Source organism: Petaurus breviceps, unplaced genomic scaffold, assembly GCF_028583685.1.
Source record: "Petaurus breviceps papuanus isolate PSGF00001 unplaced genomic scaffold, PetGlider_PUasm1.0 90617, whole genome shotgun sequence".
Classification (NCBI taxonomy): domain Eukaryota; kingdom Metazoa; phylum Chordata; class Mammalia; order Diprotodontia; family Petauridae; genus Petaurus; species Petaurus breviceps.
The window spans coordinates 5431551-5457781 of record NW_027187287.1 but is presented as its reverse complement, the minus strand read 5'-3'; the positions used below and the strand labels follow the sequence as shown (position 1 = coordinate 5457781).

At 39.8% G+C, this 26231-nt stretch overlaps 1 protein-coding gene across 2 annotated transcripts in view; it reads left to right on the top strand.

Moving 5' to 3' along the window:
* Positions 1-12803: 12803 nt before the first annotated feature.
* The window catches only part of ENDOV (endonuclease V), a 95101-nt gene continuing 81673 nt past the window's right edge, over positions 12804-26231 (top strand). The window contains exons 1-5 of one of the 2 annotated variants that reach the window (XM_069064111.1): positions 12804-12935; positions 13813-13852; positions 20620-20732; positions 22853-22921; positions 23521-23649. In XM_069064111.1, coding sequence (XP_068920212.1) covers positions 12822-12935; positions 13813-13852; positions 20620-20732; positions 22853-22921; positions 23521-23649 — 465 coding nt within the window. In that variant the 5' untranslated portion in view covers positions 12804-12821. The remainder of the gene's footprint in view (positions 12936-13812; positions 13853-20619; positions 20733-22852; positions 22922-23520; positions 23650-26231) is intronic. The other variant, XM_069064110.1, reaches the window with a different exon arrangement.

The following is a 26231-nucleotide window of genomic DNA, read 5'->3' as shown; positions in this document are numbered from 1 at the left end:
TGAAAGTCCTCTGTTTCATTGAATATCCATTTTTCCCTCTGAAGGATTATACTCACTTTTGTTGGGTAGGTGATTCTTGGTTGTAATCCTAGCTCTTTTGTCCTTTGGAACATCATATTCCAAGCTCTCTGATCCTTTAGTGTAGCAAATACTAAATCTTATCTTGATTGTGGTTGCACTATATTTCACTTCTTTTTTGACTGCGTGCCATATTTTCTCTTTGACCTAGGAATTCTAGGATTTGATGATAATATTCCTGGGAGTTTTCCTTTCGGGGTTGCTTTTAGGAGGTGACTGGTGGATTCTTTCAATTAGTATTTTACCCTCTGACTCTAGAATATCAGGGCAGTTTTCCTTGATAATTTCTATAAAGATAATGTCTAGGTTCTTTTTTTGATCATGACTTTCAGGTACTCCAATAATTCTTAAATTGTCTCTCCTGTGTATATTTTCCAAGTCAGTTGTTTTTCCAGTGAGATATTTTACATTTTCTTCTATTTTTTTTTCATTCTTTTGGTTTTGTTTTATTATTTCCTGTTTTCACTTGCCTAGTTCTAATTTTTAAGGAATTTTTTCTTCATTGAGCTTTTTTTTTTTCCAATTTGGCCAATTCTGCTTTTTAAGATGCCTTTCTCTTCAGTGAATTTGTATGTCTTTTCCCATTTGGTCAGTTCTGCTTTTCAAGGCATTCTTCTCTTCATTGGATTTTTGTACTTCTGTAACCATTTGGCCTATTCTATTTTTTAAGGAGTTATTTTCTACAGTATTTTTTTTTTGTTTCTCTTTTTTATTAAGCTTTTGACTCTTTCATGATTTTCTTGCATCACTTCTCTTCCCAATTTTTCCTCTACCTCTCTTACTTGATTTTTAAAATCTGTTTTGAGCTCTTCCATGGTCTGAGACCAATTAATATTTTGGGGGGGGGCAGGGAAGGTAAGGTATTTGAAGTAAAGTGACTTGCCAAAAGTCACACAGCTAGTAAGTCTCAAGTGTCTGGAGTTATATTTGAACTTAGGTCCTCCTGACTCCAGGGCTGGTGTGCCACCTAGCTGTCCCAATTCATATTTTTCCCTGAGGCTTTAGATGTAGCAGTTTTTACTTTGTTGTCTTCTTCTGAGTTTGTGTTTTGATCTTCTCTACCACCATAATAACTTTCTATAGTCAGGATCTTTTTCTGCTGTTTGTTTATTTTTTCCAACCAGTTTCTTGACTTTTAACTATGCTAAAGTGGGACTCTGCTTCCAGAGTGGAGGGGACACTGCCCCAAGTTTCAGACTTTTTGTACACGGTTTTGTGTAGCTGTTTCAGAGATAATTCTGGAGGACCTGTAAGTTTTCAGTTCTTCTAAGGTGGTATGATCTAGGGAGAGGTGTGTACTCTTCTCGTCTGTGAGTGACCACAAACACTCTTTTCCACCCTGGTACTGTGATCAGGGTCCCAGCTTCACTGTGGTCATAAGTTCTGGTGTACTACTGTTCCTCCTTACCCTGGGACTGCCACCCATGACTGGGACTGAGATCCAATTATGGGTAATGCAACAGAGTCCTGCCCTTGGTGCCAGCAAAGGAACGCTGGTAATCTCCTTCTGTGCAGTTGTTTGGCCCCCTTACCATCTGAAGGCTAAGAGGTCTGGAAACTGCCACTGCTTCCACTAATTTAGTTGCTCCCAAGACCTGCTGCTGGTTTTCTGGGGTGGGGCCTGTACTCTCATCCAGGTGCAACAGACCTTTCCTGCCAACCTTTTAAGTTGTCTTGAGCTAGAAAATTGTTTCACTCAGTCCTTTTGTGGATGTTGATGCTCTAGAATTTGTCTTGAAGAATTATTTATAGTTGTTTGGAGTTGTTTTGGGGAGAACTCAAGTGAGCCTCTATCTTTTCTGTACTGTCTTGGTTCCCACTCAGCATATAGAAGTCTTCCTGGCTTTCTCTGAATCCATCTCATTTTATATTACACAGTAATATTCCATTATATTCTTATGGTATAATTTGTTTGGCCATTCACCAATTGATGTATTTAGTTTTTTACAACAAAAAGTTGTACTGAAAATATTTAGGGGTCCTTTTGCCCTATCTTTGAATTCTTTAGAGAATAAGCTTAGCAATGGTATTGATGGGTCAAAGTTCAGGATACAGTTTCTAGTTTTGAGATTAATTGGACCATTTCACACCTACATTTTACAATTCATTAGTGTGCCCATTTTCCCTTAGCTTTTTTTCCAACAACTGTCATTTTTCTTTTTTGTCATCTTTGCCAATATGGTAAGTTTGAGATGGAGCTACGGAGTTGGTCTAATTTGCACATCTCATGTTAGTGATTAGTAACATTTTTTCATGTGTTTAGTAGCTTGCCTTTATTCGTTTGAGAACTGTGTGTTCATTTCTTTTGACCTATTAGTCAATGACTGTTGTTCTTATATATTTGTATTGATTTCCTACGTCTTCAATATCAGAGCTTTATCAGAGCAATTTGTTGAAAATATTTTTTCCAGTTTTTTCTTTCCCTCTGAATTACATTGATTTTATTTATTCAGAAACTTTTAAAATTTTATGTAAACAGGATCATCCATGTTATCTCCTGTGATCTTGTCTTTACCTTGTTACTGTGATCTTGTCTTTACCTTGTTGAGTTAGGAACTCTTTCCCTATCTATGTTGTAAAATATCCTGGTCCTCTAATTTACAATATAACTTTTTATATCTAAATTATATTTTAGTTTGGAGCTTATTGTGGTATGTGGTATATGGAAATGTGGGTCTTAATCTGATTTCTGCCAGAATTCTTTCCAGCTTTTCTAACTTACCTTGATAATTGGAATGCATGGGGTTTATCAAACACTATGCTATTATGTTTGTTAGTGTCTAGATGTAGTTATATATCCAATTTGTTCCACTGATCACCGTGCAGAGTAGAGAGAGAGAGAATAGAAGAGGGTAAAGGATAGAACTTTGGGGAACACTCATAGAGGATGGAAGAAGTTGATGAACCAGTGAAGAAGACTGAGTAGTAGTCATATCTGGAGAAGAACAGTAGAAAAGTGTCATAGGAACCAAAAGAAGAAAATATTGAAAAAGAGAGGATTGCCAACAGTGTCAAATGTTGTATAAGGGAATGAAGACTGAGAAAAAGGCTCTTGATTTTGAGAATTGAGAGGTCATTGATGAAGTTGGAGAGAATACTTTCCATAGAATGGTAGAATTGGAAACCATTTTGCAAGGGGTTGCATAAGAGGGTAGTGAGGAAGCGTAAGTGTAGATAATTCCAGAAATATAGCAGTGATAGGGAAGAAATAGCAGGGTAACGGAATGGTATTTTTTAGAATAGCAAAGCCTTGGATGTATTTGTAGGCAGTGAAAAAGGTACCCGTAGAGATTAACCATAGGAAATAGAGAAAAAGAACATGATCCATTGTTTAAGTTCCTGGAGGGGATATATCAAAAACATAGGTGAAGGGGTTAGCCTTGTTAAGGAGAACCATCATTTCCTCTGAGACTACTGGAGTAAAGGAAGAAAAGATGAGGAAGGAATTGCAAAAGTCTTGACCTATGTAGGGTTGGAGATAAGAGAATTATCATATTTGGCCTCAGGTTTCTCAGTAAATTACTAAATGAGATTTTCTCCTGGGGGGAAGTTGGGTGTTTGAGAAGAGAGGTGGCTTTGAACTAATAAGGAATCAAAACTTGTTTTTATTTGTTTTTGTAGGATAAATGGGTCTTAGGTTGTACTTTAAGCTTGTTTCAATTTGCATTTATCAAAAAGGTACGGCATTTTTCTTTTTTTTTTTTTTAAAGCAATTGGGGTTAAGTAACTTGCTCAAGGTTACACGGCCAGTTATTTCTGGGTATGGTGCTGAGTATCTGAGCCCAGATTTGATCCAGGTCATCCCGACACTGGAGCCGGTGCTCTTACTCACTGAGCCATCTGGCCTCCCCAGGTACGGCATTTTTCAATTGATTATTTTACTATTTATATATATATATATATATATATATATATATATATATATATATATATTTTTTTTTTTTTTTTGGTGTGAATTGATTTGATATTCTAATGATTATGTCCATGTAATTCAATTCAACACACCTTGACCAAATGTCTACTTAGGCATATAGTTCTTGCCCTCAACATTTTGTATCCCAGACTCAAACAGTTAGAGAACTTGTCTGAAGTCCAGCTTACACCTGACAAAGGATTCATTCTGTTAACATCCCCCCAACAGGTTGTGATAGTAATGGCAATTAAAGATTCCCCTGTATTGGCTTGGTTTTCAAATTGATTGTGTTAAAACCCAGAGCTTGTTAATCCCACCTGTGGGATGGGCTTGTTGATGTGAAAAGAAAGTCCTGAATTGGGAGGAGCTGGTGACGCAGATTTGGAGAGACAGGAGAGAGGCGGAAGATCTTTTTTGGTAGCAGCACTTCGTGGAGAGACTAAGAGAATTGCTGGTGGCCGCTTTGAATTGCCCTGGACTTTTGAGACCTGCCCCCCTGAGCTGCCAAGGACTGAGGAGACATGGATGTTTTGCTGGTACTTTGTCTGTCTGTTTTGATGTTATTTTGCCAGATTTGTCCACTGGTGAAAGACTGTCCTTTTGTTGAAGAAGTCCTGGAACCTGGCTGTTTGCTAAGAAGGCCTGCGACTGTCCTGCAGACAGAGAGTGAATGCTGTCCACTGGTGAGGGACAGTACTGTTGTTGCAGGGGTCTGGAGACTGTCCTGCAGACAGAATGAATACTGTCCACTGGTGAGGGACAGTACTGTTGTTGCAGGGGTCTGGGAGCCTTTCTGTTGGTTCAGAAGCCCTGAAGAAGGATTTTCTTGTTGTATGTTTACAGAAATCCTGGGAGAGGGCTTTGCTAATGTGTTCAGGGGTTCTAGGACTGTTCTACAGACAGAGGATAAATTCATGAAGGGATTGGCAATGTATCTTATGGCCTTGCTAAGCCTTGTCTCCCCAGGAACTAAGATTGCTGAGAACTTGCCTCGTGTCAAGATGAAGAAAAGACCTCCATTTGGGTATTAAGTGCTGTGTTTAAACTTGATGTAACTCTGGGGTAGATTCAATTGTGATCCAGGGGTGGGGAACTTTTGACCTTATTGTGCTCTGTGATTGACAAATGAAGGTACTTTACCTATGTTTGGAAACTAATCTCCATTTGAGAAGAGGGGTTTTGTGGTGGACCAAATGAAGGTATAGCCTAGGGGTGGAGTAGTATTTAGAACAGGGACTTTGTAATTGATTGAATGATTGGAAGGTCCTGGGGTGGGGTAGTCCTTGGAGATTATTTAATCACATTTAGTAAATGCTGTATTTGGAATGATGTCATGTTGTGATCTTCTCTGTTCTGGGTTTGTTACTGAATAAAATGGAGAGCACCTATGCTGGTATTCTGAACCTTGGGAAGTTGCCTTTCTTTTGGCATTACATTACACAGGTATATAATGGTTTAGGGGGAGGCTTCAAATCACTATTTGAAGATCTCCACTGAGGGGAAACCTAATACCTTTCAAGACAATCCATTCCACTTTTGGATATCTCTAATTGTTAGTAAGGTTTTCTTTATATAAAGCCTAAGTATATCCATTTACAGCTTTTGCTCACTTCATACTTCACTGAAAAAATTAGGCCATTTTTCAGATGCTCCTCTTTTCTTCTTCCTTTTCATCTCACATCACTGAGACATTTTTTCTACTATCTTCTCCTTTCTTTCTGTATTAGATGAAAAGGTACCCTTTCTCCTTGCTAAGGCTAATCCCTCTAGCTGCACTCTGGATCCTATCCCCCATCTTGTCCAGTAGATTGCTCCCACTATCATTCCATTCTCATTTGTCCTAAATCCCTATCTATTGACAGCTTGCTTACTGCTTACAGATATACCCATGTCTCTCCGATCTTTAAAAAACTCCCTTGATCCTACTGTCGCATACTATCATCTTTCATCTTTCCTCTCCTTCTTGGCTGAATTCCTTGAGAAAGGTCTACTTGGTGTACCCACTTCATGTACTCTCACTCTGTTCTAAACTCTCTACAGTCTGGTTTCCTACATCATGATTCAACTGAAACTACCCTCTCCAAAATTATTAATGATCCTAGCAGCCAGTTTTAAGTGCCAGTCACTGTGCTAGGTTCTGGGAATTCAAGTACAAAGAATAAAAGCCTACCTACTCACAAAGATCTTACCTTCTAATGAGGAGACATTATATGAAATAAATAAAATTGTATATGTAGCTAAATACAAGGTAGCTTGGGAGAGAGAGCACTAGCAATTACAGGGATCAGGAAAGGAAGATAGGGACTCTGAGGTGGAGGGAAGGAGGGGGGGGCATTCTAGGCACATGGGAGAAGGTAGAGGAAAAGCATGGAGATATGAGCCAGAAACAAGCCAATTTGATTAGATTAGGACATGGGAGAGGTGAAGTAATGTCTGATGAGGCTGGAAATATAGATTGGGACCAGGTTGTATAGGGTTTCGAATGTTAAACAGGCATTTATATTTTATCCTAAAGCAGGGTTTCTTAGCCTGGGGTATGTGAACTTAAAAAAAAAAATTCCTTGATATTTTTGATAGAACTAGTTTCATTTGTAATCATGTATATTTGAATGTAATTTTAAAAAAACATACTGAGAAGGGCTTCACAACCTTCACCAGACTACCAAAAAGGGTCTTTTAGACAAAAAAAGGTTCAGAATGCTTGTCCCACAATTCCAGAGGACTTGTGATGAAAAATGCTCTTTACTTCCAGAGAGAACTGATGAACTCTAAATACAAATTGAAACATATTCTTTTCATTTTATTTTTCTTGCCTTTTTTTTTTGCAAGGCAATTGGGGTTAAGTGACTTGCCCAAGGTCACACAGCTAGTTTTTGTGTTAAGTGTCTGAGGTCAGATTTGAACTCAGGACTCCAGGGCCGGTGCTCTATTCACTGTGCCACCTAGCAGCCCCATTGCTTTTTTTTTTAGAACAACATGGCTAACATGGAAATGTTTTACATAACTTCACATGTATTGCTTGCTTTCTCAATGGGTACGGGAAGGTATGGAGGGAAGGAGAGAATTTGGAACTCAAACTTTTGAAAAATGAATGTTGAATAAAAAAGAAAAGGGTAGGAAAAAAAAAGAATGCCTGTTATAGAGGCATAGGAAGCCAGTTAAGTTGATTGAGTAGGGTAGTGACATAGTAGTATCTGTGCTTAAGGAAAATTACCTTGGCAGCAGAGAGTATAAGATGGACTAGGGTGGCTAGAGACTTTAGGCAGGTAGACCAATTAGGAGACTGTTACAATAATCTATGTGAGAAGTGATGATAGCTATACCAAGGTAGCAGCTGTGTAGAGGGAAGGGATCAAATGGGATAAATGTAGTAGAAGTAGAAATGGCAAGATGTATAAATTGATTGGACATGTGGTGTGAGGGAGAATGAAGAATCAAGAATAATGCTAAAAAAACAAACAACAAAACAAAAAAGACAAACAAAAAAAAGAATAATGCCAAAATTGTTAATCTGAGAGACCAGAAGGATGATAGTGCCTTCAACTAAACTAGGAAAGTTTGGAAGAGGGGAAGGTTCTGGGGGAAAGATAATGAGCTCAGTTTTAGAGTTTAGTTTCTGGGACTTAGTTTAATGAGCTAAGTTTCTGGGATATCTATTTTGAAATGTTCACTAGGCAATGTAGGACTGAAACTAAGGGGAGACAATGAGGCTGGATGTATAGATCTAGGGGTTATCTATATAGAGATGATAGGTAAACCCATGAAAGCTCACCAGATTACCAAAAGAGTATAGAAAGAGACAGAAAGAGAGCCTAGAACAGAATCTGGGGAACAGCTACAGCTAGGGTGCATAATATGGATGAGGAGCCAGCAGAGAAGACTGAGAAAGAGCAGTTAGATAGGAGAGTGAGATGTCCCAAAAACTTCAAAAGGAGAGAGTGGTCAATAATATCAGATGCTATGGAGAAATCAAAAAGGAAGAAGATTGAGCAAAAAAAAAAGTCATCAGATTTGTCAATTACATCATTGGTAACTTTAAAGAGAACAGTTTCATTTGAATGATGAGGTTAGAAGCCAGATTACAAAGGGTTAAATAAGAAAAAGAGAGAGAGAGAAGAAGAAGAAGAAGAAATGGAGGAAGTGTCATATAAATAAAGACAGATCTAAACAACTGGTAACATGAGTAACATGAGTAAAACAATTACTCATGAGTAGACTAAGCCAACAATAAAAATGATAATTCTACTAAATTAATTTACTTAGTGCCATACCAATCAAACTATTAAACAATCATTTTATAGATCTAGAAAAAATAATAACAAAATTTATCTAGAAGAACTAAAGGTAAAGAATATCAAGGGAATCAATGAGAAAAAAAATGTGAAGGAAGGTAGCCTTCAGTACCAGATTTCAAACTATCTTACAAAGTGGTAATCATCCAGTCATGCTAGCTAAGAAATAGAGTAGTGGATCAGTGGAATAAAGTACACAAGGCATTGTAGTAAATGACCATTGTAATCTGGTATAGCACCAATGCAATATTCATAGTGCCCACTGTAACTATGAATATGCCGACATAATTCTGAATCACAAAACATAGCAGACTCTTCATATATAAGACAGAAGCAAAACATTTATTCACACACCAGAAAGCCAAATCCCAACACCAAAAAGTCAAATCCATTAAAGCAACAAAGTAGTTAATCCATCCTAACACAGCAGGGAGCCACACCTTCCTTTAACCTTCCCACAAACACTCACAAGTCTTGCTGTCTCCTTGCCTGCATCCTCTCCTCCTGGGGTTCTAACTGCTCTGACTCCCAGCTTCCTCTGAGCTCTGCTTCACCTGTTCATCAAACTCCTCCCACCACAGGCTCCATATGATTGCATTTGACCTTTTAGGGGGCAGGGAAGATCTTCAAAATCCCATTACCATTACATCTGGTGTTTGAGAAACCCGGAGATCTAAGCTTCTGGGGGCAAGAACTCAATATTTGACAAAAATTTCTGTAAAAATTGGAAAGCAGTTTGGCAGAAATTAGATATAAACCAATATCTCACATTGTATACCAAGATAAGTTCAAAATAGGTACATAATTTAGACATAAAGGGTAATTTAAGTAAATTAGGGCAGCATGAAAAATTTAACTCAGATCTATGGATAATGGAAGACTTTATGACCAGTCAAGAGACAGGGGGGATCATGGGAAGCATAATGGATAATTTTGATGACATGAAAAGTTTTTGGACATACAAAACCAGGGCAGTCAAAATTAGAAGGAAAGCAGGAAACTGAAAAAGAATGTTTAAGCAAAATTATCCGATAAAAGACTCATTTCTCAAATATATAGGGAACTGAGCCAAATTTATAAGAATAAGAGTTATTCCCCAAATGATAAATGAACAAAGGAAATGAACAGTTTTCAGAAGAAATCAAAGCTACCTATAATCATATAAAAATGGTCTAAAATCACTATTGATTAGAGAAATGCAAATTAAAACAACTCTGAGGTGCTTGCCTGAGTTCTGGATAATGGACAACACTCATGTGCTTTTCCAGTCACCAGTGGAGTGAAACAAGGCTGTGTGCTTTCTCCCATGCTTTTAGCATGATGTTTTCAGCCTTGTGGTCAGTTGCCTTCAGTGAGAATGAACATGGCATAAAGGTCAGGTACAACACTGTTGGTAAATTATTCAACTTGAAAAGGCTGCACGCCAAGACTAAAGCGGAAGGAGGTTTTTTTTTGTTGTTGTTTATTTTTTTTTTGTTTTTCCCTTTTTGGAGGGGGGAAGGCAGGGCAATTGAGGTTAAGTGACTTGCCCAAGGTCACACGGCCAGTTAGTATTAAGTGTCTGATGCTGGATTTGAACTCAGGTCCTTCTGATCCCAGGTCTGGTGCTCTATTTTCTGTGCCACCTTGCCGCCCTTGGATGGAGGTTTGGTACATAATTTTTTGTTTGCAAATGATTGTGCACTCAATGCAGCCTCTGAAGCTGAGGTGCAGCAAAGTATGGATCAATTTTCTGCTTCTTGTGCTAATTTTGACCTAACAACACCAAGAAAACAGGTGCTTCATCAGCCAGTACCACACTATCTATATGTGGAACCGTGGGTTATAGCAAATGGAGAAGTTTTGAATACTGTGGATAAGTTCACTTACCTTGGCAGTATATTTTCCAGAGATGTATACATTAATAATGAAGTTGACACATGAATTACCAGGGCTAGTTCATTGTTTGGAAGACTTCAAAGGAAAGTGTAGGAGAGAAAAGGTATTAGACTGACTACCAAACTGAGGGGCTATAAAGCCATTGTATTGACCTCATAGTTGTATACCTGTGAAACCTGGACAGTATACCAGTGCTGTGCCAGGAAACTTGAATCACCTCCATTTGAATTGTCTTAGGAAGATTCTGAGGATCACCTAGCAGGATAAGTTACCAGATACCGAGGTCCTTTCTTGAACTGAACTGCCCAGCATTCAAACTCTATTGCAGAGAGTGAGCTGACCATATTGTTCCAATGCCAAACATACCTAAAAGACTATTTTATGGAGAACTCACATGGTGGTCAGAAAAAGTGATACAAGGACACTCTTAAGTTCTCTCTTAAGAACTTTGGAATTAATATACGTGGGAGACACTGGCACAGGACTTCCCACTGTGGTGTGCCCTCATCAGAGAAGGTGCTGTGCTCTATGAGCAAAGCAGAATTGAAGTAGCTCAAAAGAAACTTGAGACATGAAAATTGAGAGAATCCACCCCAAATGTTCACATGGACTATTTGTCCCTGACCTGTGGTAGAACTTTCCAAACTCATATTGGTCTCATCAGCCACAGTCAGACACACTGTTACTTGACTCTAATATAATGATGTCATTTTGTTCCTTTTTGAGAATGAAGGACCACAACCAACCAGGTGCTCCCCATAATGTGTTGTCTAGAACTAAATGTATTATCTAGGTGGTGTTCACTAGCTTGTAAATAGGTAAATCACTTAATAAACATCAATTTCCTTTCCTGTAGAATTTGGATAATTATGCTTACATTACTTACCTCTCAGGGATGTTATGAGTAAATTGCTTTGTGAACCTTGAAGTACCTTATTATTTATTATTATTATTTATTAATCTCTAAATATAAATTAGAATAACCTTTGTGTTTTCTCCAGTACTTTTCATAAGATTTGGTTTATTCCATGTTTTAATCTTCCTTATACCACTCTTACAGGTTTCTGCTACTTACTCTTTTTGTTGTATCTTTGTTATGTATCCATCTATGTTTCATCTAAAAACATGAAATTATCATAGAGCTTTTTATCTATATGATTTTCTTTAGATACCTTTGTAGAATTGTAGAAAACTAGGTGGTACAGTGGATAGAGGACTGGGCCTGGAGACAGAGACTCATCATCTGGAATTCAAATATGGTCTTAGACATGTACTAGCTGTGTGACCCTGGGCAAATCACTTTCCCTTATTTGCCTCAGTTTCCTCATCTGTAAGATGAGCTGGAGAAGGAAATGGCAAATTACTACAGTATTTTTGCCAAGAAAATCCCAAATGGAGTCACAGAGTGACTGGAAAATGACTGAACAACAACAGAAATGTTGTAATAATTTCAATTTTTAAAACCTGTCCTTTTTGACCCATTTTAAAAGTATTTTTCTGCCATTGGATACTGAACTTTTCTTTTATATTTTTGAAATATGATTTCCTAAAGTCTAGGGTATGTGTCCTCTTCTACCCAGTGTTCCCATTCCTTGTTATTACAAATTTAAAGATGACATGATTGTTTCCTTCCAAGGCTGTTGCCATTTCCAGGGTCTGGCACTGTTTCTTTATTGGTCAAAATTAATCCCAAAGTTAAAGTTTTCTTCACGGCTTCTGCTACTCTACTTGTGGGATAAGGATAACAAAATTTCCTCATCTATAAAAGGGAGATAATAATACTTGTATCTAATTCACATGTTGTAAGGGATCAGACGTTATGGTTGTAAAGCATCTTATAAACCAAAAATGCCAGCTATGAGCTATCCCTAGCGTTATTTCGCTTCCATCACTAATATTGTTGTCACTATTTTCTGTATCTGTGTCTTCCTTGTGTGACTAGATAGGGGACAGCTGGGAGGAGTCAGTGCCTCGAAGGCTCCTAGTTAGGGAAGAATGCTCAGAGTGACCGAGAGCAGTAAAGTCCAGGGAGACTTTCCAAAGGACTGTGTTTAGGGGTGGACAGTATTTAAAGGGACGGTATATTTCTTTACATTTGCCTTCCTAGGATCATAGACATAGAGCTGGAGTTTCTGTTCCAACTCTGTCATTTACAGATAAACAACTTTAGAGAGGTTAAGTGACTCACCTATGCTCACATTGGCATTAAGTAGCAGAGCCACAATTTGAATCCCAGTCCCTTGACTCTAAATTCAGTATTCTTTTTCAGTGTACTACACTGCATATAACTCCTCTGAGATGATTTTAAGCTTAAAATATTTTTATCATTCCCTCATATTATTTGTGTGTGTGCTTTTTTTTCTATGTCTTATCTACCCATTCACATTGACCTAAATCCATGAAAGAGGAGAGTAAAGAGAGGTGTAGGTGGAGTAGGGAAGGATGGGGGGAAGGGGGCATGGGATTAGGGAACAGAATAACAGAAGAAGTAGACTAAATTAATTTTTTGGAATAGGAAAAAAAAAGATGATAAAGGTGAGGAAAGACCTAGAATAGGAAGAAGGATTCTCTTTCCCTTCCCTTAAAGTGCTCCCACCTGGCTAGAGGGTTCAATGACTTCTCTTTTTTCTTGATGGCAGGTATTATATGAGGACTGTCAAATGGTCAACCTAACAGCTCCCTATGTGTCTGGTTTCTTGGCATTTAGAGAAGTCCCCTTCCTGGTGGATGCTATTAAGAGGCTACAGAAGAAGGAGCCCAGTCTCATGCCCCAGGTACCTCTTTTCTTTTAAAAAAAATTTCATATTTTATTTTTCCCTAATTACATGTAAAAAACCATTTTTAACATTTGCTTTTTAAAATTTTGAGTTTCAAATTCTCTCCCTCTCCCCCTTGGTTCCCCCGTATTTAGAAGGCAAGTGATTTGATATGTTATACATGTGCAGTAATACAAAACATATTTCCATGTTAGTCATGTTGTGAAAGAAAACACAGCAGGTACCTCCTTTCTAAAAATGTTTACTCCTTTCCTTACTGGGGATAGAAGGGACTGCTATTTAAAAGATCTATGCTGCTCTCTTTCCTTCCCTGCCCCTCCCACCCCCAAGCCCTTCTGATTCTAACCTGAGAAGAGAAGGGAAATTTTCCCTTCACCATTCTGTGCTCATGAGTTTGGCATTCCTGTCTTAGAGCTTCCTCGATGGTAGTTTCAGTGAGAATTAAATGGAGATTGGTACTATAAACGGGCAGCTAGGTGGCACTAGGTCAGAAGGACCTGATTTAAAATCTGACCTCAGACTCTCACCAGCTGTGTAGCCTTGGGCAAGTCACTTAACCCTTTTAGCCTTAGTTTCCATATCTATCAGATGAGCTGGAGAAGGAAATGGTAAACCACTTCAGTATCATTGCCAAGATAACCCCAAATGGGGTCATGAAGAGTTGGCCATAAGTGAAAAACGATTGAACAATACTATGAACTGGCTCCCAAGAGTACCTTTGGAGAAGAAAATTCTCCTGATAGAATGGCCTGGGGTATAGAATAGCTAGGAATACACTTTAGTAGTTAAAATTCTCCCCCTCCTGTTGCTCCTAAGAACAGCTCCTGCCCTGAAAAAGCCCTGGTGACCATGCATATTGCTGTGTTTTTTCTAGGTCCTTCTTGTGGATGGAAATGGGGTACTCCATCATCGAGGTAATTCTAGAACCCAGGGAAGAAGGTTTGGGAAAGGGAATGGTGGAATATGGAGGAGAGGGAGGAAATTGTGATATCTTCTTCACAAAGGGGTTCTACCTCTATCTTTGAAAGTTATCTTCATTGTGAACCCTTTATCTGGCTCATGTCTCTGGCTCTGACAGTTTTTGGATGTCAGAGTACCAGCACATGCACGTGGAGGTATTACATTCCTTTTCTTTACATCCCTTTATGTCCTCCATACCTGGATATACATACTCTAAACAGATATGCTACATTCATTCATCCTACAAATATTTATCAAGCATATTTTTATAGTCATTATTTTCCTGGGGAGATGCATTTACACCAGATAAATAGAGGAGGAGGAAAAAAAATAAGAAAAGGAAATTGTGATCAGGAAAGACTTCATGGGGAGATAGCCTTCAAGCTGACCCTTCTACGAAGACATAGATTCTAAGATGCAGAGATAAGAAAGTGTCTTCTGGGTATGGGAATGTCAGAGAAACAGAATGTCAGGTTTGAGGGAGAGCTGCTAGATCAATTTGACTGGAATGAAGTTTTTGAAGGAGAGAAAAGTGAAATAAGACTGGACCATATTGAAGAGAGCCTTAAATGTCAGTCTTTTTTTTTTCATTTTTCAAATGCTTTATTAACTTCTGATTTACATCATTCATTTCTGCCAGATTTTGAGTTACAAATTTTCTCCCCATTTTTCACCTACCCACCACCCCAGAATAGCAGTCCCATAGGATATCCCCTCCTCCAATCTGCTCTCTCCCATATCTTCTCCCATACCCCTTAGACTTTTCCAGTAGGGCATGGTGGATCTCTATGCCTCAGTACCTGTATATCTTCTTTCCCAATTACACATAAGATAGTATTAATAATAGTATATATGTATATATAATTTTAAACATTTGATTTTAAAACTTTGAATTCCACATTCATTCCCTTCCTCCCTTGTCACCCACCCTTATTGGGAAGATAAGCAGTTCAGTATAGATTATACATGTGTAGCTAATGCAAAACACTAACATAGTAGATATTTGTAAAAGACTAACTATATTTCCTTCCCTCTTATCCCACCTCCCACTTATTCTATTCTCTATTTTGATCCTGTCCCTTTTCAAAAGTGGTTGCTCCCAACTTCCCTCCCCCCTGCCTGCCCTTGCTTCCATCATCCCCCCTCTCATCCCCTTCCCCCTACTCTCCTGTAAGGTGAGATACCCTATTTAGTGTGTATTTCATTCCCTCCCCGAGCCAAATTCAGTGAGAATGAGGTTGACCCATTCCCTTTTGCCTTGCTATTCTTCCCCTACATTGTAGCCCTTTACCTTGCCTCTTCTTTATGAGATAGTTTACCCCATTCTGTTTCTCCCCATCTCTTCTCATTATATTCCTCTCTCACCTCTTAATTTCCCCTTTTAAGTATCATACCTTCCTATTAAATTGGTCCTGTGCCCTCTATCTATGTATAACTGTAAGCATATATACATACATTCACACATGTATTCATACGCCCGTATACCCTCTGCTATAGACATATATATTTCTATTTCTATTCCCTTCAACTATTTTCATAGTGAGAAAAGTTTCATCAGTTACAATGATCATTTTTCCATGTAGGAATGTTAATAGTTCAACTTTAATCAGTGGCTTATGATTTCTTTTCCCTGTTTACCTTCTCAGGCTTCACTTGCTTCTTGTATCTGGATGTCAAATTTTCTATTCAACTCTGGTTTTTTCATTAAGAATGCTTGAAAGTCCTCTATTTTACTGAATGACCATATTTTCCCTTGAAAGATGATACTCAGTTTTGCTGGGTAGGTGATGCTTGGTTTTAATCTCAGCTTTTTTGACCCCCAGAATATCATATTCCAAGCTCTTTGATCCTTCAGTGTAGAAGCTGCCAGATCCTGAGTTATCCTGATTGTGTTTCCACAATATTCAAATTGTTTCTTCCTGGCTGCTTGTAATATTCTCTTCTTGATCTGGGAATTCTGGAACCTGGCTATAATATTCCTAAGAGTTTTCTTTTGGGGATCTTTTTCAGGAGGTGATTGGTAGATTCCTTCAATCTCTATTTTGCCTTCTGGTTCTAAAACATCAGGGCAATTTTCCTTGAGAATTTTTCTTGGAGGATGATTTCTAGGTTCTTTCCCTGATCATGGCTTTCAGGTAGTCCAATAATTTTTAAATTATCTCTCCTGGATCTATTTTCCAGGTCAGTGGTTTTTCCTATGAGATATTTAACATTGCCTTCTATTTTCATTTGTTTGGATCTGTTTAACATCATCTTGATTTCTCTTAAAGTCACTAGCTTCCCTTTGCTCCAATCTAAATCCGAGGGAATGATTTTTCTCAGTGAGCTTTTGAGATTCTATTTCCATCTGGCAAATTCGGCTTTTCAAGGCATTCCTCTCCTCATTGCCTTTTTGAGCCTCTTTTGCCAATTGAGTCAGTCTGTTTTTTAAGGTGTGATTTTCCTCAGTCAGGCTGTTGACTCTCATTTCATAATTTTCTTGCGTCTTCTCATTTCTCTTCCCAATTTTTCCTCCCCTTCTCTTATCTGCCTCTTAAGGTCATCTTTGGCCTGTAACCACCTCGTATTTTCCTTTGAAGCTTTTGGTGCAGGAGTTCTGACTTCACTGTATTCCTCCTGTTCCATGCTTTGCTCCTTTTTGTCCCCAAAATAGGAGTCTAATGTTGGGTTCTTCTGTTTGTTTTGCTTCTTTTGTCTGGTCATGTCACCCCTCAGTCACTTGACCCCTGGGATTTTTGCCATAGTAGGACTCTGCCACCAGACAGGGGAGCTTTTGTCCCAAATGCTGGGGTTTTCTCAGCTGCCGTATGTACTAGTTGGGTGCCCTCTCTGAGGCCTCCACACACTCAGGCACGCTGGCCACACACCCCAGAACCTCCACCCTAGACTGCAGTCCAGATCCAAGCAGGTTAAAGCAAGAGCAATTATCCCTCAGACTGGTCGTTTTGTCCCCCTACACTCTGCAGCCCAGGAGCTAAAGTTGCAACGTGGTGCTGGCACGGTGTCTCAACGGCTTCTCACCCCAGGGGCAAAAACTGACGCACTCCCACCTACTGGGTCCCAAAGTCCAGACTGCACTGACCTCTCACTTTGTCCTTTGCATCTGTGTGTTGATGAATCTGGAAACGGCCACAGCTGCTGCTGATCTAGAGTCCCTCCAGCTGGTGGTTGGTCAGGCCCTCCCTGGGGCTAAAACCTCAGCTTGAGAGTGGCTGGGCTTGGCTCCCAGAGCACTGTGCTGGCCACTTGCTGCTGGCCTGCCGGGCTCTGCTCAGCAGGAGGTTAGCTTCTCTGTGTCATTTTGTGGGTTCTGCAGCTCCAAAGTTTGTTTAGAGTCCCCTTTTACATGGATTGGGGAAGGTGGAAGCCAGAGCCCAGTGGAGGTCCTGCTTCTACTCCACCATTTTGACTCCGCTCCCCAAATGTCAGTCTTAAGAAGTTTATGTTTGGGGCGGCCAGGTGGCACAGTGAGTAAAAGTGCTGGCCCCAGAGTCGGGAGACCTGGGGTCGGTTCCGGCCTCAGATACTTGTCACCCACACAAAAATAACTGGCCGTATAACCTTGAGCAAGTTACTTAACCCCAATTGCTTTAAAATTAAAAAAAAAGAAGTTTATGTTTTATCGTATAGGGAGTAGGGGGACCCTCTAAAGATTTTTAAGCAGACTAGTGAAGGTCAGATCTGGGCCCATGGAATATTATTTTGGCATCTATGTGGAAGATGAATTGAAGAAGGGAGATACTAGAATCAAGAATACCAGTAGGAAGCTATGGCAGGGCCAATGCAATTTAAACTGCTGCAGTGCTTTGCATATATCTGATCTCTCTTCTTTCTATGTGATGTGTTTGCTCTTTAGTGTTTCTGTAACTATGTGGGCTAACCTTTCTACATGGATAGAAATTAATTGCTTTCTCTTATAGAATGTATATATGGATAATAGCTACAATGCTAAGTTTATTGAGCCTTTTTCATTTTAACATTAGAATCCTTGTGAAAGTTTGTTCCCCTTGCCCTAGCACGAATGTAGAATCCAAAGAGAAAGCAGTAGTTCCTTAAAGCAAATACTCCATTCTCTTTCAAGAAGCAAGTTTCAAAGCTGTCCCCTTGGCATTGGTCAAGATAATTAGAGACAAAAAAACCTTATCAGGATATGTTGTTTTCTATCAACTTAAGCAATTTCATTATTTTACTGATACCCCTAAATTCTTGGGAGGATCTCTCCCTGTTTCCATAATTGTGATAATGTTCAACTCAGCCCAAGTGAAGTAGTTTTCTTTGGAAAGGAAGAATATAGGAAAAATAAAGAAAGAAAGGCCAGGAGATGATGATGCTAATTCAGCAAAATAAAAAAAATAAAAAGACCGAAAAGCATTTGTCATCCAGGTAGAAGAAGAAACAGGAGAGAACAGTGTCATGGAAGCTGAGGTGGGAGTGTCCAGGATGAGGTGTCAGCAGTATCCAGAGTTGCAGAAAAGTAAGGGAGGATAAGGACTGGAAAAAAGGCCATTGGATTTAGAAGTTTAGATTTTGGAGGAGACAGTTTCAGTTTTGTGGTGGAGTCAGAAGCAAGAATGCGAGGGGCTGAGTGGGTGGTGAAGAAGTAGGAACAGTGAATATAAATAATGTTTTTCAAAGAGTTGGACAAGTGAATGGAAGGATATTTCTTTTCAGAGGTGAACTATGGATGTTGGAATATTGCATATACTTTCCCACTTGATTGTTTTGCTGAACTGCTATTTTTGTCTTTTTTATTCTTTGTAGTAAGGATTTAGATGTGGAGAGGAGGGATCCATTGGGAAAGAAGTGATATCAAAACAAAAGATCTCAATTTTTTTCTACAAAAGGCAAGAAGATATATAGGTCAGTGTTTTGAGGAATGGCAGGATCCAGTGAAGGTTTTGAAAGAATGGTGTAAATCTGAGAGATTTTTAAGACCATTTAGAAAGACCTAGTAGATAGGAGAGAGATGGAAAATAAAAGGCTGCAAAATCAATATGGATCAAGAATGAGATATTGAAGGAAAGAAGAAAGGGAGGGAGGGAAAGATACAGGAAGGGAGGAAAAAAGGAAGGATTGATTATCTACTATATGGCAGCTTGCATTTTACAAATATTAACTCATTTGACTACAAAAACACTGGGAGATATGTGCTATTATTATCTTCATTTTAAAGTGGAATAAACTAAGGAAAAGGGGCAGCTAGGTGGCAAAGTAGATAGAGTACCAGGACTGGAATCAGGAAGACTCATCTTCATGAGCACAAATCTGATCTCAGGCACTTATTAGCTTACTAGTGAGCAAGTCACTTAACCCTGTTTGTCTCAGTTTTCTCATTTGTCAAATGAGCTGGAGAAGGAAATAGCAAACCACTCCAGTATCTTTGCCAAGAAAACCCCAGATGGGGTCATGGAGAGTCAGACATGACTGAAATTACTGAACAACAAAAACTGAGGATAAAAGGTTAAATAATTGGCCCAAGTTCGCGTAGCTAGTAAGTCACTGAGGCTGTATTTAAACTCAGGTCTTCCTGACTCTAGGCTTAGTACTCCATATGGCAGTCAAAAAAGCTAATGCCCTTTTAGGCTACGGTAAGAGATATTCAGGATTAAGGAGGTGGCGTTTCTGTTCTTTGATTTGGTCAGATCGCATCTGGAATATTGTGTTCAATTCTGAGCACTACGCTTTGGAAAGATGTTGATAAACTGAAAGCCTCCAGGATGGGAGAAATGTGAATAAGTTTGTAAGGAGAAAGATGTAGCCTTTATATAAAGAGTGATTGGAGTTGTTAGTTAGAGGTAATAATTGATATAGTAAGAACATCCCAGAATAAATGGAAAGAGCATAGGTGGTTAGATAATTCTTCCTTTAAGTCTTAATATTTAAAGAGACAATTGACAAAAGATGGAGTGAATTGTTGGGGGTACTGAGGGAGAAAATTAAAGAAACTCATATGAGATGACCACAGTCTTCTCAATGAAGTAAGAATAAAATGTATTTGAAAAGAGAGGTGTGTACAAAGGTTGGTGGTTTGAGAATAGTTTGAAAAGTTTGTAACATCTGGTATGGGGAATTCTACAGGGGGCCACTTAGAAATGAATTAGGGGTCATCAAGAAGTTGAAGTCCAGTTGATGCTAGTATAAATTTATAATAAACCATTCATTCTGGTTTAATGATTTTCTTTAGCAATACTCACAGTCCAGGAGCAAGAACAGAAGAAGTAGACAGTAGGATTTTCTTTGTGGTGAGAATTGGTATGGCAAACTTAGCAGGGGAAATGGAGGGCTTATAAGATTCTAATGAAAACATTGTGGAAGTGACTAACTATGGGGCCATATCTAGATATCAAAAATCCCTCAACATGTTTCTGTTCTTCTTCCTCTCTGTGCCTTTCTTTTGTGTCCTTCCTTAGACTCCATCCTCAATAATCAGCTTAATATTGATCTTCTTTACCCTTGGTGTGAGTGTGCCAAAGGTCAAATTGGACAGTCAGGCGAGCTATTTTAAGCTAGGGAGTAATTACTAGGGAGTACTACCTCCCTAGCTCTATGCCATAATCAGTAAGCTTCTATTTGCCCCTCTCAATTCTGCTTCCTTAATAAAATTCTCAGGTGTCTTGGAGACTATTGGACCCTCTTTTCTCAGCTCATAGCTACTTTGTTTACTGCTCTCACTTGCCATTCCTACCTCGTGACTGGCTCTTTTCTTTGTTTCATCTGCTAGGGTTTGGAGTGGCCTGTCACATTGGCATCCTTACAGATTTGCCTTGCATTGGGGTGGCCAAAAAACTCCTCCATGTAGATGGACTGAAGAATAATGACCTACACAAAGAAAAGGTAAGAACCAGGGATGTGTTAGGATGATGAGGTGACTCAGAGTGGTGCTGTCTGAGATTCTGGAGTAGGAGCTATGTTATTGGGAGCTAGAGATACTGCACATAGTATTAAAGACTGGGGAATTCCTGGTTTCTGCTATCTCAGTCTCTGTCTGCTGTTTTCTCTGCAGTTCCCTGTGTCTCTTAAAATCATAGAATGTTAGAACTGGAAGAGACCTTAGAAATCAAGTCCAGGCCCAGAGAGATGAACTTGCCCAAGGTCAGCCAGCTAGTTTGTAGCAAAGCTGGGCCTAGAATTTGGATCAGCTGACTCCAGCCAGTGCTCTTCCTGTCTAGTCTCCCAAGGAGAAGCCAGTGTGCTAGCAGTGAATGATCCTGCCTCCTGACCTTTGTTTTCCTGTGAAATGGCTCATGGTTCACAGGGATAGGAGCAGGGTCATTTCCCCTCCTCATCTCCCCTGGCCTTTAGTTTAGGGCTCTCTGAAATCCTCTCCCTATTCTGAACTCCGAAATAAGTCCCTAAAGATCCTGGCTCTTAATCAGTCAGTAAACTTTTATTAAGAACCCACTGTATGCTAGGTGCTCTACTGTATCCTGGTGATAGAGACAAAAATGAAATAGTCCCTGCCTCCAAGGAGCTTGCATTCTTTTGGGGGAGAATGTATACAAATATATGTTGTATATATACAGAATGTATACAATATATGTATTTTGGGGGGAGGAAACACATTAGGATCATTTATTTGGAGTTTGAGGAGACTTAAGAAGGTCTCTAGTATAGCTTCCTTATTTTACAGATAATAAAACAGATCTAGAAGTTGTGACTCCCCCAAGGTCACACAGCAAGTAAGTGGTAGGCCTGGGATTTGAACCCAAGTCTCCATTCAAATTTATCTTTGAAATTTAAGTAGGAGAGTGACATGGTCAGACCTGAACTTTAGGAAAAACCCTTTGGCAGCTGTATCAAGGCTGGATTGGAGAGGGGAGAAACAACAATAAGGAGGACACTGTAAAAGCCTGGGGGGAAGATGATGAAGGCCTGGAAAAGGGTCAGCGCCAAGCAAGTGGCAGAGGGAGATGTGAGCAAGAGAAGTTGTGGATACAGAAATGACAGGGTTTGGCAACTGAGTGATAGGCTATAGGGTGAGGTAGAGGAAGGAGCAAGACTGTGACTGAGATGACTGGAAGAATGGCTGGTGGTACCCTTGTTAGAAATTGGGAAGTTCAGAAGAATGATAGGTTTTGGGGAAAGATTATAGTGAGTTCTGTTTTGTACATGCTGTGTTTGAGATGTCTCTAGGATATCCAGTTTGAAATATCTAGTGGCAAGTTGGTGATGCAGGACCAGAACTCAGGAGGGAGGTTGGGGATAAATCTGAGAGTCATCTACATATAGAGACATAATTAAGTGCATGGGAGCTGAAGGATTCACCAATTAAGAGAATGTAGGAAGAGAAGAGAAGACAGAACAAAGTCTTGGGGTACATCTATAGTTAGGGATGTCATATGGGTGGTAATCCAACAAAGGAGACTGAGGAATATTTAGCCAGGTAGGAGAAAAACAAAAGAATAAATTTCACAGTGACCCAGAGAAGAGAGGGTATCCACTGGTCAGCAGTGTCCAATGCTTCAGAGAGGTCAGGAAAGGAATGAGAAAAAACCCTATTGGAATTGGTAGTTAAGGAATCATTAATAACTTCAGAGAGAATAGTTTTTGTTGAATAAATGTGGAAGTTAAGACTCTGAATCATAATATTTTGACCAGAACTGTGTGAGGTGCTATCTTTTCTTGCCTAGGAGCAATTTTCATGATTTAAAAACTATTCTGCTGTTTTAAGTAATTTTTTTTGGCTTTTTGGAGGGCAGTTGGGGTTTAGTGACTTGTCCAAGGTCACAAGGCTAGTTTTTGTTTTAAGTGCCTGAGGCTGGGTTTGAACTCAGGTCCTCCTGACTCTAGGGCTGGTACTCTATTCACTGCACCACCTAGCTGCCCCTCTAAGTAATTCTTTACCCTTTATTTCTCACTGTTTATATCATTACCTCCCTTTTCTCAGTTCAACCCATTTTCAACCTACTTCATCCAAGTAATTGTCCACAAAATTTCATATTCTTGTTTTCCAGATACAGCAACTAAAGATGGGAGGAGACACCTTTCCTCTGTTGGCTAATTCAGGTGCCATCTTGGGAATGGTGAGTCAATTGGGGTGCCTCCTCCCAAGCTTCCTCTGAATAACATCTGGGATTAAAACCTCTTAAATCAGAGAGCCACATGGCCAAGTGGGGAAACCATAAAAGACAGACTGGTGAAGGAAACTTTGGACATTTTAGGCAATTCTGAGTTAGGAGAACTGGAAAGTCTTTTTTTTTTAACTCTCCTCCATGACCTCCATGAACCTAACACCATTCCTGCATTTTTCTAGAAACCAATCCTTCCCACAGAGTAATGTCTGTTTAAATCAACTAGAGGTGTTCATATATATTCTCTTTGTTTATATATTGTTATGAGGGTCCTCTATACAACTGACCTCTTCCAAAACCACAAAGAGATTATCATAGAATCTTTGCCAAAGAAGACAGCTCAGGAGCTAGGAGCCATCAAGCTTCTACTGAGAGCCAGTCCTGTTACACCATCTCTCTCCTCTTTCTTGTGCCACCAAGAATCCAGTTAGTGGGGTTGGTACCAAGGCCCTTGATCTTTGTTGCTGGTTATTCTTGTTATGTAGGCTGTCTTCACCAAAGAGAGCATCCCTTTTCTTTCCAGTAGTCCAATCTCTCCTTCCATTTCTCAGGCCTTGAAGAGCCACAGCAAGAGCAGCAAGCCTCTCTATGTCTCTGTGGGTCATAAGATGAGTCTGGGGACCTCAGTATGCCTGATCCAAGCCTGCTGCAGATACCGGATACCAGAGCCCATTCGCCAGGTGAGCAGGAGCTAGAAGGAGGTAATGACTAAGGGAGAAATAGAGGGTCAGGAGGTTCGATGTTTATTTAATGGAATTGAATTGTTGAAGTCACAGAAACAAGGTCAGCAATTGGGTTCCCAGGACTAAGATGTGTGTGCCAAGGGAAAAAAAAATTACAGTTCCTAAGCTTGCCATAGAGCTGGTAGTAGGACTGAGATAAGTACTATGTCTTTAAGTTTGACCTGTGATTTCAAGATCCAGAGAGGGAGGTTCCAGGTCCTAATTGTGCCTCTACCCTCTGCATACATGAATGAAGGAATGAGTGAGTGAATGAAAAAGCATTTATTAAGCACTTGCACTTTGCTAAGCCTGCTGGGGATAAAAATACAAAAGCAAAGACTATCATTGTCTTTGAGGAACTTATATTATAGTGGAAGGATATGTAAGGGAGTGGTAGTAGCTAGGAGAGGTAACCTGAAAGTTACCAGGATAGTGAGTGGTATCTATAATGCCAAGCAAAGGCAACTTCCCAAGGTTCAAAATACCAGCATAGCTACTCTCCCTTTTATTCAGTGACAAATTAAGAACAGAGAATATTAAAATATAGCATAATTCAAAATGCAGCATTCACCAAGCGTAATTCAATAATTTCCAAGTACTGCTCCACCCCTGGACATTACATTCATTTAGTCAATCACAGAGTCCCTCTTCTAAGTACATTCATTTAGTCAATCACAAAGCCCCTCTATTCAAATGGAGATTAGTTTCCATTCATAAGTAAAGTACCTTCATTTGGTCAGTCACAGAGCACAAAAAAAAGTCAAAAGTTTCCCACCCTTGGATCACAACTGAATAGGCCATCTACCCCAGAGTTACAACAAGCTTAAGCACAGCATTTAATACCCAAAGAGAGGTCTTTTCTTCATCTTGACCCGAGGCAAGTTCTCAGCAATCTTTGTTCCTGGGGAGACAAAGCTTAGCAAGGCCACAAGATACATTGCCAGTGTCCTCATTAATTCATTCTCAGTCTGCAGAACAGTCCTAGGACCCCTGAAAACATTAGCAAAACCCTCTTCCAGGATTTTTGTAAACATAACAACAAGAAAATCCTTCTTCAGGGTTTCTGAGCCAACAGCAAGGTTCCAAGCCCTCTGCAACAACAGCACTGGCCTTCACCAGTGGACGCAATTCACTCTCTGTCTGCAGAATAGTCTCAGGAGCTCTGAACCAACAGCAAGGTTCCAGGACCTCGGCAACAACAGGACTGTCCTTCACCAGTGGACAAATCTGGCAAAACAACATCAAAAGTACCAGCATAACAGCCATGTGTCCTCAGTCCTTGGCAGCTGGGTGGCAACTCTCAAAAGTCCAGGTCAGCTTGAACTGGTCCTCGGCAATCCTCTCCATCTCTCTGCTTCCACAAAAAATTCTTCTGCCTCTCTCTCTGCTTGTGCCTCTCTAAATTTACGTCACCAGCTCCTCCCAGTTCAGCCCTCTCTTTTCATGTCAACAAGTCCATCCCACAAGTGGGATTCACAAGCTCTGGGTTTTAACACAATCAATCCGAAAACCTAGCCAATACAGGGGGATCTTTAAATTCCATTACTATTACAGATCATAGGAGAATAGATTGACAAACCCCTTTCAGAAACAATGGCAGAACTGATTTCAAGTTAAGTCAAGAAGCATTTATTAAATGTCTCCTATGTGCCAGACATGGGCAGTAAATAGCACAGTGAATAGACTGCAGGCCTGGAGACAGGAAGACTCGTTTTCATGAGTTCAAATTTGGCCATAGATACTTACTAGCTGTGTGATCTTGGACAAGTCACTTAACCCTGTTTGCCTCAGTTTCCTCATCTGTAAAAATATTCTGAAGAAGGAAATGGCAAACCATTCCAGTATCTTTGCCAAGAAAACCCTAAAGGGGTCACAGAGTTGGACGTAACTGAAATGACTGAACAACAGCAAAATATGTCAGATGCTGTACTAACCCCTGGGGATACAAAGAAAGGTCTGTTCTCAAGGAGGCCACAGTCCAATGGGGCCGTAGAGAGAACTATGGATGAGCCCAGTGTTGGCAGGAGAAATTAGAGATAATCTCAGAGGTGAGGCACTAGCATTAAGGGGGAGCAGAAAAGGCTTCTTGCAGAGGGTGGGGCTTTAGCAGAGCCTTGCAGGAAACCAGGAGGCAGAGAGAGGAGGGAGACAGTTCCAGGCTTGGGGGATAGCCATTGAAAAGGTATGGAGCCCAGAGCTGGCGTGTTATGTTTGATCCACAGAGAGGAGGCCAGTGGCATTGAATCAGAGTACATGGAGAAGAGTAAGATGTTATTGTTGTTTGTCCTTCACTTTTGAAGGGGACCGGTGACACCATGGGTGATGACTTGACTTGTACATAAATTGGATTTAAGTGAGGCAGAGCTATACAAAGTCATCCACCTCGTTCTTTGTTCCAGAGTCACTGAAGTCAAGTGACAAGACAAGAGTTAGGATGACTGGCGATGGCCAGGAGGAAGGCAGAAAGGGGCCAGGCTATGAAGGGCTTTAAAAGTCCAACGATTATACATTTGCTCTTGGGGATTATAGAAAGTCACTGG